The 16,728-nt window shown below is 60.6% G+C and overlaps 1 protein-coding gene across 1 annotated transcript in view; it reads right to left on the reverse strand.

The window, feature by feature from the left end:
• The window catches only part of DNAH17 (dynein, axonemal, heavy chain 17), a 118,607-nt gene that overhangs the window by 49,956 nt on the left and 51,923 nt on the right, over positions 1-16,728 (reverse strand). Inside the window, exons 30-47 of the mRNA XM_012661317.1 lie at positions 16,279-16,431; positions 14,724-14,849; positions 14,436-14,543; positions 13,632-13,763; positions 13,067-13,227; positions 12,287-12,443; positions 11,107-11,211; positions 9,200-9,357; positions 8,615-8,753; positions 8,194-8,421; positions 7,659-7,796; positions 6,630-6,762; positions 5,660-5,787; positions 4,929-5,077; positions 981-1,263; positions 719-892; positions 295-502; positions 7-43 (exon numbers count right to left, since the gene is read on the reverse strand). Of these exons, the coding sequence (XP_012516771.1) occupies positions 7-43; positions 295-502; positions 719-892; positions 981-1,263; positions 4,929-5,077; positions 5,660-5,787; positions 6,630-6,762; positions 7,659-7,796; positions 8,194-8,421; positions 8,615-8,753; positions 9,200-9,357; positions 11,107-11,211; positions 12,287-12,443; positions 13,067-13,227; positions 13,632-13,763; positions 14,436-14,543; positions 14,724-14,849; positions 16,279-16,431 (2,717 nt within the window). The remainder of the gene's footprint in view (positions 1-6; positions 44-294; positions 503-718; positions 893-980; positions 1,264-4,928; positions 5,078-5,659; positions 5,788-6,629; positions 6,763-7,658; positions 7,797-8,193; positions 8,422-8,614; positions 8,754-9,199; positions 9,358-11,106; positions 11,212-12,286; positions 12,444-13,066; positions 13,228-13,631; positions 13,764-14,435; positions 14,544-14,723; positions 14,850-16,278; positions 16,432-16,728) is intronic.

Below are 16,728 nucleotides of genomic sequence, written 5' to 3' on the forward strand. Positions count from 1 at the left end.
TAGTTCCTCCCCGATTTCTTCTCCAGCGGCTTCTCCAGCACACCTGGAGGGGCAGGGGGGCAGCCTCACCCTGCCGTCCTGAGCCCGCCGGGAGGAAAGGCGTGGGAGCCGGCCAGGGCGCAGGAACCCTGCAGCCTGTCAGCCTTCGGGCCCCTCAGATGGTTGAGACGCTCCCCGTGGTCCCTGCCCCCTCGACAGGCCGCCAACGCCACCATCATCAACGCCCCCCTGAAAGAGGGGTCCTGGCTGTGGCTCAGACGCCCCCACTGTGCGGGAAGGAGGGCGGGGCCTCACCCTGCAGCATGGCCGAGGTCGTGTAGAAGTTGAAGGGCACGGCCTGCACCACGTACTCGTCGGCGCTCAGGCTCTCCAGCTTGTCCCCCATCAGCACCGACTTGCCCGTCCCCGCGTTCCCCACCAGCATCACCGGCCAGGACTTCTCCATGAGCAAGTCCATGAAGTAGCGGATGCGGGTGGTTTCCGTGGTATGGACCAAAGAGGCCTGGGCGGGGGAGGGGACAGAGGAGCTGTGACCCTCAGCCGGTCCCTCGCCCACGGCTGGCGTGAGACCTTAGCAGTTTGAGTCCCGCGCTTTGCTGAAAAGGTCCCGCCGTCGCAGACCGTTCGCGTGCGGACATCCCGCCCGGCGTGTGGCGGGTGGGACCCCGGGTCCTGCTCCTAAGTCACCAGTCAGTGGCCACCACCTCGGGGGAGTTACCTGCAGCGGGACATCCGGGTCCAGCTCGAAGGCAGGCACTTTGTCTGTCCAGGGCAGGAACTTCTTCGTGTCGGGGTCGATGTAGTAATCGAAAACCGTTCCCTGCGAGGGGAACTTGATGGTTTTGAACTCGTTGATCCACCACTTGCTGAACTCGACGCGATAATCGACGAGCTGTTGAAGAACAGAAACAAAAAGCAGGGCCAGCTAGGAGGGAGGCCGAGAGACCTCGCGCGGGCGCCAGGCCCCACCGCGCCGTCACCTGGTCCTGGAACATGGCCCCGCCGAAGGCCCAGAAGCAGGCGAACACGAAGTAGAGCTCGTACAGCTCCTTGGGGGAGTCGGGCGGCACGTTGCGCTCGGTGAGCAGGCACTCCAGCAGGTACAGGGTCGTCTGAATGACCGTGATCTCGGGCACCGGCGTGATCTTCTTGAACCCGAAGCGCAGCTTGTCCAGGCAGGTGGGCAGGTACTTGTCGAACAGGATCATCAGGTTGGCCTTTTCGGACTGCACCTTGCGCCTCTCGATCCAGCTGCTCACCACGCTGGGGGGGACAGGAGGCGCCAGTGACGGAAGCTCCCGCTTTGGGCTGCCAGGTGCCCCTCCCTTGGTAAGAGCCCCCTACCCGCTCCACGTGGTTCTGGTGGGGCAGCCGCAGGGGCAGGGCCGTGACTCAGGTTCCTACTCCTGCGGGGCCCTGGGTCTGAGGGTACGGCGGGGCCAGCTGCAGCCCCAAGAGTGTCTGATGAGGATGCTGGGGTGGGCGGGGGGCACGTGTGCTCTTTCTCTGGGACTGCCAGCCGTGGGTGTGCTGGGAGCCACTGTGCTACCATCTGGGACGCATTTGCACCCTAGTGAAGACAATACTGGGAGCTGGGGGACAGGAGGGCAACAGGAGAGGAGAAAGATCTCACGACACCATCAGGAGTGGGAAGGGGTGAGGATGGGAAGGGGTGAGGATGGGAAGGACGGAGAATGGAGAGACCAGACCAGGAACAGGGACATTTCATCACATCCTCTGGACTCCGGGATCCAGCTGTGTCTGACGCACCCCCTTGGTGACTTGAGACAATGGAACTTTTTTATAGCTTTAGCTAGAGTCGGATTTGTCACGTTCCGTGGAAGAGTCCAAACCAATACAACAAGCAGTCCTCGAGGAGCCGCGTTGGACTGTCTGGCACACGGCTGCCTCTGGGGGGTTGTGCAGAGGTGGCCGGCCACAACAGTGAGGGACGTGGACTCTGGAGTCTGAGTCCCAGGTTTCTCGTCGGTAGACGGGGTGGTGTTTACGTCACCCCTGTTTCAAAGGGCTGCACGGGCTGGTATGTTTAAAGCTCCCAGAAGGAAGCCCGGTCCAGGGTAAGTGCCTACTAAAAGCATAAATAGAGTCGGGCTCCCTGGAGGGTCAGCGAGCTCGGTGTGTGCGTCATTTCCAGGACGCCCCAGGCGTCAGCAGGAAGCTCACGTTACCAAACGCGGCCGACACACGGCCTCTCCCTGAGCGCGCGCATGTCCTGCGAGCTGCGTTCCTCCCTGCACCTCTCTCAGAACGGAGACTTGAGAGCGAGAACCTGTGCCCGTGGGACCCAGGCTGCCAGCGTGGCAGAGCAAACCTTCACGCAACCCGTGTCTCCGAGCAAAGCGTGGTGTCCGCGTGCCCAGCACTGTTGGAACTGAGTTCCAGGTGCAGCTGGTCTTCGAAGAGGGGACGGTTTGCACAGCCACACAGAGGCTGCTGCTTTCGCCTACGAGTTTGGTTTGGGTCAAACTTCCAGTGTTGCCTTGGTGGGAGTCCTTTAGTGCACGCTCACGTGCACGCTGGCTTTGCTCTGCGGCACCAGCCCAGAGAGGCACGTTCCCGTGAGGCAGGTCAGCTTTCCCGCCCCCGGTCCGGGCGGCGTCCTGTCCTGCCCTGCCCCAGAGGCAGTGGGGCGCGTCCAGCCTTGAGTCCCTGCTGCCCTGCTTTTGTCCACTCCTCTCCTCCAGCAAAACCTGGGGCTCCTCCTGCTTCCTGCAGGTCACTCCTCTGGGAGCACCAGTTCCCGTCTCTGCCCACGCCGGCCTCGCTTGCAGCTCCCTTCTCCTGCTCCAGAGGGTGTCCCCGCCGAGCGCCCCACGTCCTGTCTTCTTCCCGTCTCCCTGCGTCTCAGCAGCTCCCGCACACGCTCCGTTTCCATTCCCTTGCCCTGTCTTTTGCCCACACTGAGAACTCACCAATGCGGTGTCGTGGGCAGACTGGTGGCCCCACAAAAGACATGTCTACCTGGAACCTTATTTGAAGAAAGGGCCTTTGCAGACACGACCATGTTCGGGATCTCAGGATGAGATCATCCTGGGTTAGGGTGGGCCCCAAGGCCAGTGACCAGCGTCCTTACGAGAAGAGGAAAATGCGGACAGACACAGACAGAAAGCGGCCACGTGCAGACGAGGCAGAGATGGGAGCGATGCATCTACAGGACAAGGAACGCCAGGGATTGCTGGAGCCGCCGGAAGATGGAAAGACAGAGGCCTGGCCCAGAGTCTCCCTCGGAGAGTCCAGAGGGAACCAGCCCTGCTGACGCCTTGATCTTGGACCTCTGGCCTCCAGAACTGTGAGAGGATAAACTCAGGCTGCGCCTTTGCTACGGCAGCCTCGGGACGCTCGTGTCAGCAGGCAAGGACCGCTGGAGAAGCAGCACGGCAGAGCCGGGTCTCAGCGGCCCCCAGCGCTGGCCAGCTCCAGTCCTGTCCTTGCAGGGAACATTCCTCGCGGAATCCTCTCAAACCCTGGCCACGCCATGCCGCCTGCCTCCCAGCAGACACCTCACCTCCTGGTGCAGAGAGCAAAGACGCACATCTGGAACTCTGGAAACTTCTTTTTCTGTGTCCACAAGCTTGTGTGCACCTGGAAACAGCCACGCTTGATCCCCACGCCCAGTCACCATTTTCATCTTGACAAACCTTCATTCCTCTTGCTCCAGGTCCACCCTCCAGTGCTCAATTGCAGGACTCGCTTCCAGAGACAGCCTCGTGGTAGCACCTCTGGCTGGCTCCTCCTCACTGACGGGCATCTGGCTCCTGCTACCCGCATCGTGCCATGCAGCTTTCTTCTTGAGTGATTGAGGAGCTCCCAGCTGCCACGTCCAGCTGAAACGTCTCTGCCCTTGGCGTCCTTGACTCTGGATGGGATCCTGTCGAGCCTCCTCCTTCCTCAAGTTCCCCTCCTGGTGTCTGGGATGGCATCTCCGGGGCTTCCTCTCTGCCTTTGGGCCTCGGAAGCCTCCCTGCGTTCCCCGTCTCCCAACATAGCTCTGGTCTTTCTCAGAAAGCCCACTTCCCCGTCCCTCTCCAGCATGGGGTACCGTGGGGCTGGACACACAGCAGGTGCGCGGGACGTGCTGCTTGGAGGGATGAATGAATCAGCCGCCACCTCCAGCCACAACGGTTCTCCCGAGCCTGCCCTCTGGGATTTCCACTCGGGCTGATGCAGGACGTTTGCTCCAAGCTGTCATTTATTTCCGCGTCCCCAGAAAATCCCTTATTCTGTCCATTACTAGCTGTGTGTCCAAGCAGGAAAATCTGCCTCCAGAATCGAGACTTCAATTTCTCAAGCTTCTGAGCAATTCTTAAGCCCAGCCCTTCCTCTCCCAAGCCCAGTGGCACCCATTGGCCCCCGGCTTGACCGACTGTCCTGTTCAAATCACACCCCCTGTGCCTTGTCCTGTGGGGTGACACAGTTTCAGTCCCCTTCTGGCCAAGAACACCCTCACCCTCCACGCTCCTCCCAGGAACACCCCACCACCGCGCGTCCCGGAACCTGTCGCCCGCTGCTGACGCCCCATCAGTGCGGGTTCTCGCCTGGAATGCTGCCCCAGCTCTTGTCCACCTAGAAAGCCCCCTGTCGGGTGGCAGCCCAGACTTCAACCCTCTGGGGAGACTCCCTGCCTCCATGGGGGCCGGGACCCACCCTCCGTCGCCAGCCCTTGCCATTCCCGGCACTTCGTGCAAACTTGTCTCCCCAGCGGCGGTTCCGTGGAGCTGCCGCGCACACACGCCATTCACTCACACGGCTCTCGCTTCCTCAGCTGTCACCCTGGTGCCTGGCGAGGCCCAGCACGTGGCATTTAGTATGTGAATGAATGAATAATTTCGTGTGCAACCCTGAAATAGGCCCCCAACCTCGCCTTTCTCCGACAAGGTGTGGAACAGGAAAACCAAAACCCAACTCACGGGTTCCATCCAAGGTCCGCCGGGTTGACGTAGAGTATGCCGGCCCTGGAGACGGTGGCCGGGGTGGCCGTCCTCAGGTGGCTGATCTCAAACACCAGCCTCATGGTGCGGTTCAAGGGGATTCGCTCGTTGCTGGCCAGGGTGAGGACCTAGGAGGGAGACAGCGAGCCGTGGGGTCCACATCACCCTGATGGGGTTCCAAGGTTGCCGCTTGGAGCAAATCTCTGAGCAGGAAGGAGGGAGCTGTCATCCCCCAGCGACAACCAGCCTTTCCGAGCCCGGTGTTTCTCAGCTTCCTTGACGCCAGCCCCCAGCTTTGCCCTGCCCGGGGACGGCGTGGGCGGCTTCTACACTCGCACGCCAGGCAGGACGCACTGCAGGGTTAACTTGCGTTTCCAAACCCTCGCCTTCCCCGGAAAGTCTTGCAGTCCCTCCTCCACCCGACTGTCATTTTTTAAAGCTGCTTCTAGATAATTCTGAATATCTTTGCTGCCTCCTAAACATGACCCGTGGTTCCCACATCGTGCTACGTGTCAATTGGAGAACACGTCCCAGGTCTCTACCCTGGACCCACCAGCTGCCAGGGACGACGTGGGACGCAGCGAGGGCAGACGCACAGCCGACGTGGAAACGTCTCGGGACAAGGAACTTCCTCGTGGGGAGTGCCAGCCTCCGAGGATCTGAGGGTGTGTGCCCCCACGAGCCCCCGCCCCTCCTTCCCGTGGCCGCACCTTGTTGTCGTCCATGACGGTGTTGAGGGACTCGATCCACATGGGGTCTATGTCCCCATCGAGGACGATCCACTTGGGGCCGTCGTGAGTGATGTTGACCAGGTCGCGCATGATGGTGGAGAACAGGCCTGGGGGAGCAGCGGCTCTCAGCGGGCACGGGGCCTGCCCGCCGCACCCTGGCGCCCTCCCCCCACCCCACGTCTCTCCCCCTGCCCCCCCGGCCCCCTCCCTCTCTCTCTCAGAGGTGGCCTGTCCCCTACTTCAGAGGGACAACAGGGCCCAAGGACCTGAGTGACTGGGCTCCTTTTCCTCCCTCCTCCTTGCCCTGAGGACCAGATGGCTCCCTCTGATATGTCCCGTCCAGGCCCCCCCTTTGCCCTCTGACCCTGTTCCCCTCCCCCGTAGGCTCAACACCCCCACATGGGCATCCCCTCCGGGCTGGGTGCTGTGCCCCTCCACCCACCCACTCTCTGTCTCTCAGCAGAGCCAGAGCACGCGCCATGTGTCAGGTGTGAGGGACTTGGGGAATAGGCCCCAGGAGAATCGCAGTCCCTGCACCCCACAGAGCTCATGTTCTCGTGGGGGAGAAACAAGATACACACGCAGAGGTAAGAGTCCTGCACCAGGCAGGGCCCCTCCTCCCACTGGCCACACCTCAGTCCCCCACCCCAGCCCGCTCTTGGATGTCAGAGTTCTCTTTACGAAGCGAAAACTCCTCGAGCCACTTCCCGGGAGGAACTCCCCCCCAGAGCCCAGCCTGTCCAGCCTCACCCTGCGCCCCTCTAGCAGCGTTGTGCCTGCGCTTGCTTGGGCAGGGCAGCCTGCGATTCTCAAAGGTCCCAGCTCTGGTGGCCCACGGCCCCCACGGCACCGTCACCGCAGCACAAGCCCCAGCTGGGAGCCCACGAGGGTCCCAAGGGAGCTGCTCACTGCAGAGCCTGCCTGCCACGTCCCAGACCCCTGCTGATACCGTCTTTCCACTCCCTGGTGGCCGGGTTAATGACGCCAAAGAGCTCATCGCAGGTGACAGCCTTGGGGTCCAGGTCCACGGCGACCGGCTTCCTCTTCATGTTCTGGTAGGTCTTGTTGAGGGATTTGAGGACCTGGGTGGAAGCAGGAGGCCACTCGCCTGTGCCCTGATGTCCCCGGCACGTGGGCCTGCATGGGTACACGGCCCTTTATGTGAGCCCAGATCCCTTTACAACCACGAGCAGATCCTTCTCCGATCTCGTTTGCTTTGGTGGCGGGCAGGTGAGTGTGTGTCCCCCCAGCAACCACGAGGCGAGGGTGGCCGGTGATGGGAGCTAAGCGTTCACGTCCGCAGGCCACAGGGGCTGCGCGAGACCACGCTGAGCTCTGAAAAAACTCACCTTAGCGTCTTCCTCCCAGCACAAGTAACACAAGCTCATCGGGAGAGCGTCTAAGGGAAGAAAGCCACCCTAATTCTTTCTCCCAGAGAAAATGAGTTTTAAGGACACTTAAGGCTATTCCGTTTGTATGCGTGTGTATGTTCCTTTTTAGGAAATTGGGTTCATATGGTTTCTGCCTTTGAGAAAATAACTTGCTGTGAGCTTCCCCATGTTATTACTCTGGGAACGATCTTCACCAAGAGCACAAGAGTCCGTCCCGTGGGCGGCCAGTGCACGCCGGCTGGTATGGAATTTTCTAGTGTCACAGACTTCAATAACATCGGCAGCCACCCTCCACATCTCACCATGCCCCAGGCCACGGCAAGGGACAGGAGGTGGGGGTGGGACCGGCCACAGGGAGGCGGGGACTGGAAGACGGGAGAAGCAAAACGGGGAGGAAGCCCCACAGGTGGGCTGGGGGCTGGGGCTGCTCCTCCCCTCCCCCTCAGCCCCAGGGTCCTTCCTGGACCATGACACGTTTGGGTCCAGGGGGATTCCCTGGGGTGGGGGGAGGTGATACGGGGCTGACCCTTCACCCCAGCCCTCCCCCACCTGGCTGGATGCCTGCAGGGTGCTTCGGGGAGACGTACCTGAGACTTGCCGCTGCCCGCGTTCCCGATGACAAACACCGAGTGCCGCACCTGCAGCAGCTCCTCCAGCTGCACGACTTTGAGCACGAAGCTGTCCTCTGCCTGCAGCTTCAGCTCCACGATGCTTTGCTTGATGACCTGGGGGGACGCAGGCAAGGACGGGCGCAAAGTCAAAAAAGCCTTTCTTTTTGGTGGGGGCCTCCTGCCCAGTGGCAGAGGTGGGACGGGAACAGTTGCCCTCCAAGGCGATGTGTGTATAAGTTCTGCTATTGGTGCTACTAGAAGCTCAGACTGCCCCACTGTGGCCTCAAGAGGCGACAGGTTTGCTCCAAGCCTCCCAGCCCCAGCTCAGAGTGACCCCCAGCCAGGCCCAGGAAGGCAGCTGTGGCCCCAGGGTCTTTCTCGTAGCATGTGTGATGGGGGCCGCCTGCCCCGCGGTTGCATTTGCTGTGTGGGACCAGGCCAGCGTCCTGGGCGGGACAGAAGCCCCAGGCGAGGCTTCCCAGGCCCGACCGAGGCCTGGGTAACTACCTACCTTCTCGAAGTTCAGGTCTCGTTTGCGAGGCACGTCCAGAGCCGGGAAGAGGTCCCCAATCAGGCCCATGAACACGGGCAGGTCGTCGGTCACGATCTTGGGGATGTTGAAGTCTCTCAGAGCCCTCATGAGCACCTGGTCCTCTGCCCGGCTGGGGTCCCCCCTCTTCAGGGAGCCGGCCACCACCAGCACAGACTTGATGGCTCGCAAGCCCCAGTCGTAGTGATCCTGCGGGCGGTGGGGACGGGCGGGCAGAGGTGAGCGCCCCTTCCCACGCTGGCTGGCTGGCACTGCCAGGCCCAGAGTGGCTCTGGGGTCCGGGAGGGGATGGGAGGCAACCCTGGCCGCTACCTGCATTTTTAACACCCCCTTGCACCCCCCCCCAACACTCTGTGAGCCCCAGGGCACCATGAACACACACCTGCTTGGAGAGCAGCTCCTTGCACAAGGTGTAGAGGGTGATGAACTTCCTGGCCAGAAGGCGGGCTTCCAGAAAGCCCTCGGCCACCAGCATGATCTCGCATATCAGTTCAAAGTCGGGAACGACCATGGCGCACGGCCTGGGGGGGCCAGTACGGTGAGCTTCCCTCTCCCCCTCCTCCACCCAGGCCCACCTGTCCCTCTTCACCTGGGAGCACACGCCTCGCCTGCCAGGTAGACCAGAGCACATGGGCCACCTCCTGGGGCCTGGAGCCGGGTTCCCACCCCACCCCTTCCCTTCCCTTGGGTGCCTCCAGCCCCGCAGGGTGACCCCTCTGAGCGTCAACCTGAAGCCTGCCTGCCGTTGGCCTGTCTGATGGCAGGTGTGTCTCAAGTGGGGACCCCGCCGTGGGGAAGGCAGAGAGGTTTGGGGTACCCTCTCCTGCCTGCTGACGCCTGTCCCGAGAGCCTTGTCGTCCACGGCTCCTCCCTCCCCTGACGCCCTCTGCTCATTGCCTGGCACAGCGATGCTGCCATGGCCGGCCCGAGTCGCCGCGGCCACGCACCTCCCACCTGGGCCACTCACCTGAACAGGGCCTTTAAGTTTTCGGGCAGTTCCGTGCGCCCAGCGTACCCGGGGTTCATGGTAATGAAGATGCCCACGGTGGGGATGAGACGTATCATCTCTCCGAGGAAATTAAATGTTTTTTTCTTGGCCCGAATTGCATCTTGGACACATTTGACCTGAGCAGTTGGTACACAGACACGTCAACATGGAAGCGACAGGCTTCGTCGAGCCAGACGGGTCTCCGTGTTGAAGTGCGTGACTGCGAATTCGCAGCATCTTCCTAGATTCTTTTTTTAACTGAGCTTTTTAATCTGGGGGCCGTTGTAGACTCACATGCAGTTGTAAGAGACATGTGGAGGCACCTCGCACCCAGTGGGGACATCTCGCACGGCTATAGTGCGCTGCCACCGCGGGGTCCTGACACCCGCTGCCCTCTCACCCCCACCCCAGGCCCCTCTAGTGATGAGCCTCTGTTCTCTGTTTCGGTGGCCCTGTCATCGCACGAATGCCACCTAAGTGGAGCCTCCCGAGATAGACTTTTGTCACTCAGCGTAGCTCTTTGCAGGGGTTTCAGCTGTTGCCAGAACCAGCAGTTCCCTCCGCGGTTTTGCTGAGTGCGCCCCAGCTCCCAGCCTTCCTGTGTCCTCTTGCTACCCTGGCAACGACCCGTCTGTCAGAGGACTGCTTAGCAGCTGTCTCCACACCAGACTGCCTGATGGTCTTTAAGGCCATCTGCCGGTTTCAAGGTTAAATCTAGGACCTCAGGGGTCCTCGTCTGCATTTGGCCCCTTGCGGACACCTGCCAGGGCAGCTGCGGATCTCCAAGACCCCACTTGGGGGCGCCCGACACTTGCGGTGAGCCGTCTCCTACCGCCTGACTTCCGAGTCTCCCGGGGAGCCCGAAGTTCCGCTGCCCGGGTGTCCCACGTCCCTCCGCGACTGGTCTGCAGAGTGCGCCGGACGCCCTCTGTGCCAGGCCTCCCCTACCCTCTCGCTCCGAGTCCACATTCAGTGCCCGAAACGGGCTCCGCACACACACTCGGGTTTGCTCACTGGCTTTGGGGGTGGGCAACTCTGCCAACGCACTGGGGCAGGGGCCGGGGCCCAGGCACTGGCCTCCAGCCCCAGGCATGCTTCTGGCCCGAGCGGTAACAACCGAGGGGGGAGCAGCCACCTGCAGCCACCTCTAGCCCCGCCGCAAACCCGTGTCACCAGTCCTACCTCACGGATCAGAACACGGAGGCGCGGGGAATTTAAACCATGGCCAAACGGGGTTAGGGAGTTAAATCAGTAAACGTAAACGGGGCCTCGCGCCCAGGCTGGGGTCTCCACGCCCCTCTCCTGAGCTCTGTAGTTTTTTTGGGGGTGTCTCAGCACCACCTGCCACCCACATCCTGACTCCGTCTCCTCCTGGACTGTCGCGGCTCATCAGGCCTCCAGGTCGGCCTCAGCTCACCCTAGACAGCCCAGCGGTGCTTGCCCCCGGCAGGCATGTGTTTCAATGCAGACACGCTCATCCGGTCACATGGGTGACTTTAACATGTAATTGTGGGGGTGCTCCCCAACCCGCGAACCCTGCCCCTGCCTTGCCCCGTCTCCCCACTGCGCCGAGCTCCAGCACGAGTGTTCCCAAAGTGCGCGGGCACGTTCCCGCCAAGCGGAATCGATCCTGCCCTCACGTGCTCGTGGTCACATACATGCTACCATACCGTGTTCTCACTGTCTTCCACCCGAACGGTGCCTACCCAGCCTACGGCCCTGGGGGACAGGCTGGGGGTCCCACTCATCTTTGTGCCACACCAGCGCCCAGCGCCCCGAGTGTCGCGGGCGGGCAGGGAGGGTCTGTCCTCGCGTGGGAAGGCTGTGAGGTAACGGGAAGGCGGCCAGTCGCCCTCTGTGAGCTCGGGACGCGGCCAGGGTCCTACCTGCACGGCGATCACGGACAAGACCTCCACCGAGATCCGGTTAAACTCATCAAAGCAGCCCCAGGCTCCGGTCTGCGCCAGGCCCTTGTAGATGTTTCCACAGGACTAGATGGGGCGAGAGCGGGGACGGCGTCGGGGAAAGGAAGAGCTGGGAGGGCAGGGGGGGCCACAGGGTGTCCACCTGCCCCTTCAGCTGCGTTCACTGCCCTCAGCTCAGCCTAGCTGGGGACATCTGGGCCTTCCCAAGGCCAGCAGGCGGGACCGCCTACTTCCCAGCGCGGCTGACCCCACAGACGGCAGGTGCCAGGAAGAGCCGTCCTTGCGCCCGGACCCCACAGCTCAAGGCCCGGGGTCGGAGGCTCCGCCAGGACCCCTAACCAGAGGGCTCGGACGAGCGCACTCTCGCAAAATCCAACCCTCGCGTTGTTTCTTAGCCCTTTTCTTTTATGCACACGAAGTGGGGGAGCCCCTCAAAGTGGGGGCGGGGGCCCAGCCAGGCAGTCGGGGTGATTCTCCCAGTTTCCAGCCAGGGTTCCAGGCGGTTGCTACACCCCTTCGGGAGGATCCGACCTTGGATTTCCCTCCTCTGAAGTCCAGGAGGCTGGAGTGGACCGTGTGGCCTTGCAGCCTCAGGGCGGGGTCCCCGGATCGTGGGGCTCAGATCCAGGTGAGGGAGAGAAGGCCTCTGCAGGCCAAGGGTCCTCAACTCGGGGACTGTCCCCACCCTCCCCTCGAGCAAGAAGCTGCAGCGGCCGGGACCATCAAGACATCCCCTCCCCTGCTTGGCCCTTGGAGAAGAGTCTCCGATGACCAACAGGACCTGGCCAGTCCCCTCCTCCCCTCCCACCTGCACATAGCTATTGCCACATCCCGTGCACGACCGTGAAGGAGGCCTCCCCTCTGTCTGGAGTGAGCTTGGAACCGAGGGTGAGCAAGGGGTACCTCCGGCAGGGGCAGGACAGGACCTTCAGGGCTGAATTTGTCACCCCAGGAATCTCTTCAGACAGGCCACCCAAGGGAGATGTCGTCAGCTATCGGGGGGCCCAGTGCCACCTCCCCACGGTGCCATTCATGGGCGTCCAGGGATTGAGAGCTCGCTGAGAGGCCTCCTGGGACAGGGCGCTCGGACATGTTCTCCCGTGGGGACCTTGGGTCCCCCCTCTGGGCCTCAGCTGCCTACCTTGTAGTCCATTTGCTCAGAGCAGTTGAAGACGTACACCATGGTGCCCAGTGCCCTGCCCAGGTCCTTGGTCGTCTCCGTCTTCCCGGTCCCGGCGGGGCCAGCGGGGGCCCCGCCCATGATCAGATGGAGGGACTGTGTCAGGGTGATGTAGCACCTGCCGGGACCTCTGCTTAGCCCGTGTGCTGGGGACCCCACAGCCGCCCCATCGCCCTTTCTCTGCGGCTCCCGCTCGTTGCGTCATTGCACCTGCTCGGCCCCAGGAGGTACAGCAGGGAGCGGGCAGGAAGGACTTCAGATGGGACTGAGGGACAGACACTGCCCGGGGCAGAGGCAGCACAGGCACCCTGCCCGCTGTGGCACTCGGGCAGGGAGCGCTACTAAACCGAGAACGGTCGGAACGACGCCCCCCACATCCATCGAGGGTTTGCTCAGAGCAGCTCTGGCCTTAGCGCTTTTGGGTGTTGAACAATTTAATCAACCCGCAACAAGCTCACGGGGATTCATAGATCATCATCCCCACATTGCAGGCCCACAGAGAGGTTGAGGAGCTCCCCCAAGGCCACACAGCTCATATCAGAACGAGGATAGGGAGCTGGAGGCCTGGCACCCTGCAGGTGGCAGGACTGACTCCGAACATGGGTCCACCCGAGCCAGTGCTGGCTCTTTCAGCCTCAGCAGCTGATGTCCCAGCCCGACAACGAATCGTGGAGAAGGGACCAAAGGGAACATATGACTCATTTAGGGACGGGCATCACGGGCGCGCAGGCGCGTCCTCACCTGTCGGTGAGCGGGGTGATGACCAGCCGCGGCGTGTTGCCCAGATACTCGTAGGAATACTGGATTTGGGCGTCGCAGATGTTGGCAAAGCAGTGTCGCTTCTCGTCGTCCCAGCGGTGCCGGAGCTGGGACTGCCAGGTGAAGGCCTGAGAACTCTCCACCTGCAGGAGGCAGGGATCTTGCTGTCGGCCCAGTGGAAGGCAAGAGGCGGATCCGACCCAGGCCGGCCAGCCTGCCTCCGGGCTGGTCCCCGGACCCTCAGGGCCACCCTCCCTGGCCCTCTTTTCTCTTCCAGCGCCCACTTCCAACCTTATCGCTGCCTCCAGTGAATCTTGCTAAAGAACGAGCACTTCCAGCGAGTGGGTGCTGCTCACGACAGCTGAGGGGCACTTACTAGGGGTAAGTCTAGGCCAGGGATTAGGGGCTGAGCCGGGTGGCTGCCGCCAGCATAGAGTCACTGCCCCGGGAAGTGGCAATGGCAGGGCTGGAGCCCCCAAAAGCACGGCCCCCGCCCAGTCCCCTGGGCCTTCCCCAGCCACTCCCTGAGGACGGCAGGCGCTCGTGCCTTGGCAATGATCATTTTGGCCACCACGTCGCGTGCGTGCACGTCGATGGTGCAGATGGTCATGATCTTCATCCTGTCGCCAGCGTTGAGGTTCCCGATGAGCAGCGTGATGAGCGCGTTCAGCTGGCTGATCTGCGGGAGGAGAGGTGCCGTCGCTGACACTGCAGGGAGCCCACCAAATGCCAGGTGGTCCCCCCCCAGGGCACCCAGGCCGTGTGGGTCCTCGGGGAGCTCATGGTCATGTGGGAAAGTCCCCCACGCTCCTGTTTACAATAATGAAGAACAGGAGAACATTCTGCGTGTCTCCAGTCATGGGGTATGTTAAGCTGCGGGACGGCGCATGACGGAATACCACGGCGCCGCTAAAAGCCACGTAGTAGAAGGAAAGTTAACGCCAGGGGGAGAGGGTGGATATTAAGTAAAAACAGCTGATTTTAAAGTGTCCAGACAGTTTGTCTATTTTCACACACAAAAGACCAGAAGGATGCATAAGAACGTGTTGACAGTGTTACATCTGGGTGGCAGGATTATGGGTAACTTTTCCTTCTTTTATTTTAAAAATTATCTTTAGTTTTCATATTTCTAACCAAGAATCTTTAAGAAAAAAGACTTGCAGTAGCATTTGATGATTTCCAGACAAGAAATTAAAGTTACATGTTTCCGAAGATGTTACCGCTGGGGACAAGGACGCTTGACAGCTTTTCAGCTGCGGGAATGGCGATTTCACAAGGTTCAGTCTTGAAGAGGAAGATGCTTCTGGTCATCGCTTGGCAGAGTTTGAGACGGACGCGTAGGATCACGCACCTGCTTTTTGTTGTAATCTTTGATAGCGTTCTCATAGCCTTCCTCCAGCCTCGAAAATGCCAGGCCCACCTCGGTGGTCCACCAGATCTGGGTGCACGTGAGGGCAACCTGGAAACAGACAGGGCCCCCCACGCCCGTGCAGCGAGTGACCAATTGCCGCTAGTAAAAAAGCTCGTGCCAGTAACTCCAATTGTTTTCCAGTGGCGTGTGGTTAACAGAGGGGCCACATGAACACATCACACCCCCTCGCCTCAGAGCTGCCCCCTCCCACCATGCCCCCCCCCAGACCTGGGCTGGGTAGTCAAAGACCCACTGCTCCCGCGCCTTCTCCTCGTACGTCACCACGGCCTCTGGAATTTCGTGTCGGAGGGTGGCAACCATTCTGTCCAGCACGCGATTCAGCCAGACTTCCACCTGGGGACGGTGCCACGTGAGTGCCTCTAGTCCTGATGACTTGCCTTGCCATAAGAAAAAAGTCTCCTCTCTGTCATCATCATCGTCCCGGGGTAGAAATGTCACGGTTTTTATGGAGCAGTAAAAATGACCCACTTAACATACGTGGCTGGGACGCTCAGCTGTGAACGCTGGCACAACCTGCTGCATTAAGCATCCAGGCACAGGAGGGACGGGACCCAGAGAAAAATCTAGAAGAAGAGCGAGCCGAGCCTGCCCCCCTGAGCCGTTGCCGATGCTCTGAGATGGGACATCTGGGGGCTCTGCCCAGTGGCGTCCCCACTTGCTCAGCGAGTGACTGCGGGACAGTGAGCTGCCATCCGGACACTGCCGCCACTAAGTCTTGCCAACAAGTCTTATTTACATTTTAGAATATAATCCCTCAACTAACCGCTACTGGGAGGGAAAAAACCATCCTCGATGGATCCTGGTGTCCGTTTTTTCACCTGTGAACGCGGTGCAGGCAGCCCTGCCGTCGTGGCAGTTGTGTCTGACGGCTCCTGCCACAGCCTGCCCAGCCCCACCCGTGGAAAGCAGACCACGTCGGGTTTTCTTGTGTGAGATTTTTTTTTTTTTCCACAACTGATATACCTCCAAATTACATCTTCCTTAGGCTAATGTCAAAATCCTTTCCGTTGTGTGATGAATACTTAGGGAACGAGATAGGGGAAAGGACAACTTGTCGGCAGAAGGAGCCAGCCCCGAGCTGGGTGGCAAGCCCCCTGGAAAAGGGAAGAGGCTGCCCAAGACCAGAGCGACTTGGCCAGGTAGTTTGGACAGGTGTTTTGGACAGTGTTAGAAATTGGTGGCTCAGATACATGTGGCAACCTTCAAAGCAATCCCCTTGGCAAGCCATAAAAAAAAAAAAAATCCAGTGGCATTAACAAGCCCTTCCCTTCCTTCCTCCCCCTTTCCCTCAAAATACCCATCTTGCTACATGGGTAAGGCTCTGCTAGAAACTCCATAAAGAAGTCAGTCCCTTAAGTGTTTCATTTTTTACTTTTAGAGACAGGGTCTGATAGGGAGTGCAGTGGTGTGATCATAGTCACAGCAGCCTCAAACTCCTGGGCTCAGGTGATCCTCCTGCCTCAGCCTCCCAGGTAGCTGGGACCCAGCTAATTTTTAAAAAATTTATTTTATAGACAGGGGTCTCGCTATATTGCCCAGGCTGGTCTCAAACTCCTGGCCTCAAGTGATCCTCCTGCCTTGGCCTCCCAAAGTGCTGGAAGGACAGGTGTGAGCCACCACTCCCGGCCCCTTAAGTGTTTTCTAGAAAGGCAGAGGACAGGAACAGTCTCCACGGACATCTCTGTGTGAGGACACGTGGCCCTTCCTGGAGCTGCACGCTGCGCCATCGTGCTGGGCCCGCTGTCGGCGCGCACACACTCACCTGCCCCGAGAGGTCACATTCTTGATCAAACTCCACATACTCGTCCTCCTTGCTGTACATGCCCAGGCCAAACTTGAGCGGTTTCTCGTTGGCATCGAGCCGGAACTTCAGTTTACACAGGCTGTCGAAGAGCTTGGACAGGTGGCGGCTCACCTGGGTGGCGGGGAGAAACCGGAATGACGCAACCGAGGGATCTGAAAGGGACGGGCGTGGCTTGGGCTGTCCTTGGGTGGCTTTAGGCATCTGTCTGTCTGTCGTTTACATACTCCCCATCTCTGATCAGTGTTGAGTAAACTGGCTTCTCCAACAAAAAGAACCAGCGAGAACCGCTCTCAGGCCGGACACAGAAACCAGGCCAGGAATCCCAGCTCTTTCGGGGCAGAGGTCTGTCCTTCAGGGTTTCTCTTCCTTGAGGAGGTTTGGGCCCAGGCGCCAAGCCACACACTCAGA

The sequence above is a fragment of the Propithecus coquereli genome, unplaced genomic scaffold (genome assembly GCF_000956105.1).
Source record: "Propithecus coquereli isolate 6110/MARCELLA unplaced genomic scaffold, Pcoq_1.0 Scaffold706, whole genome shotgun sequence".
In the NCBI taxonomy this organism is placed as follows: Eukaryota; Metazoa; Chordata; class Mammalia; order Primates; family Indriidae; genus Propithecus; species Propithecus coquereli.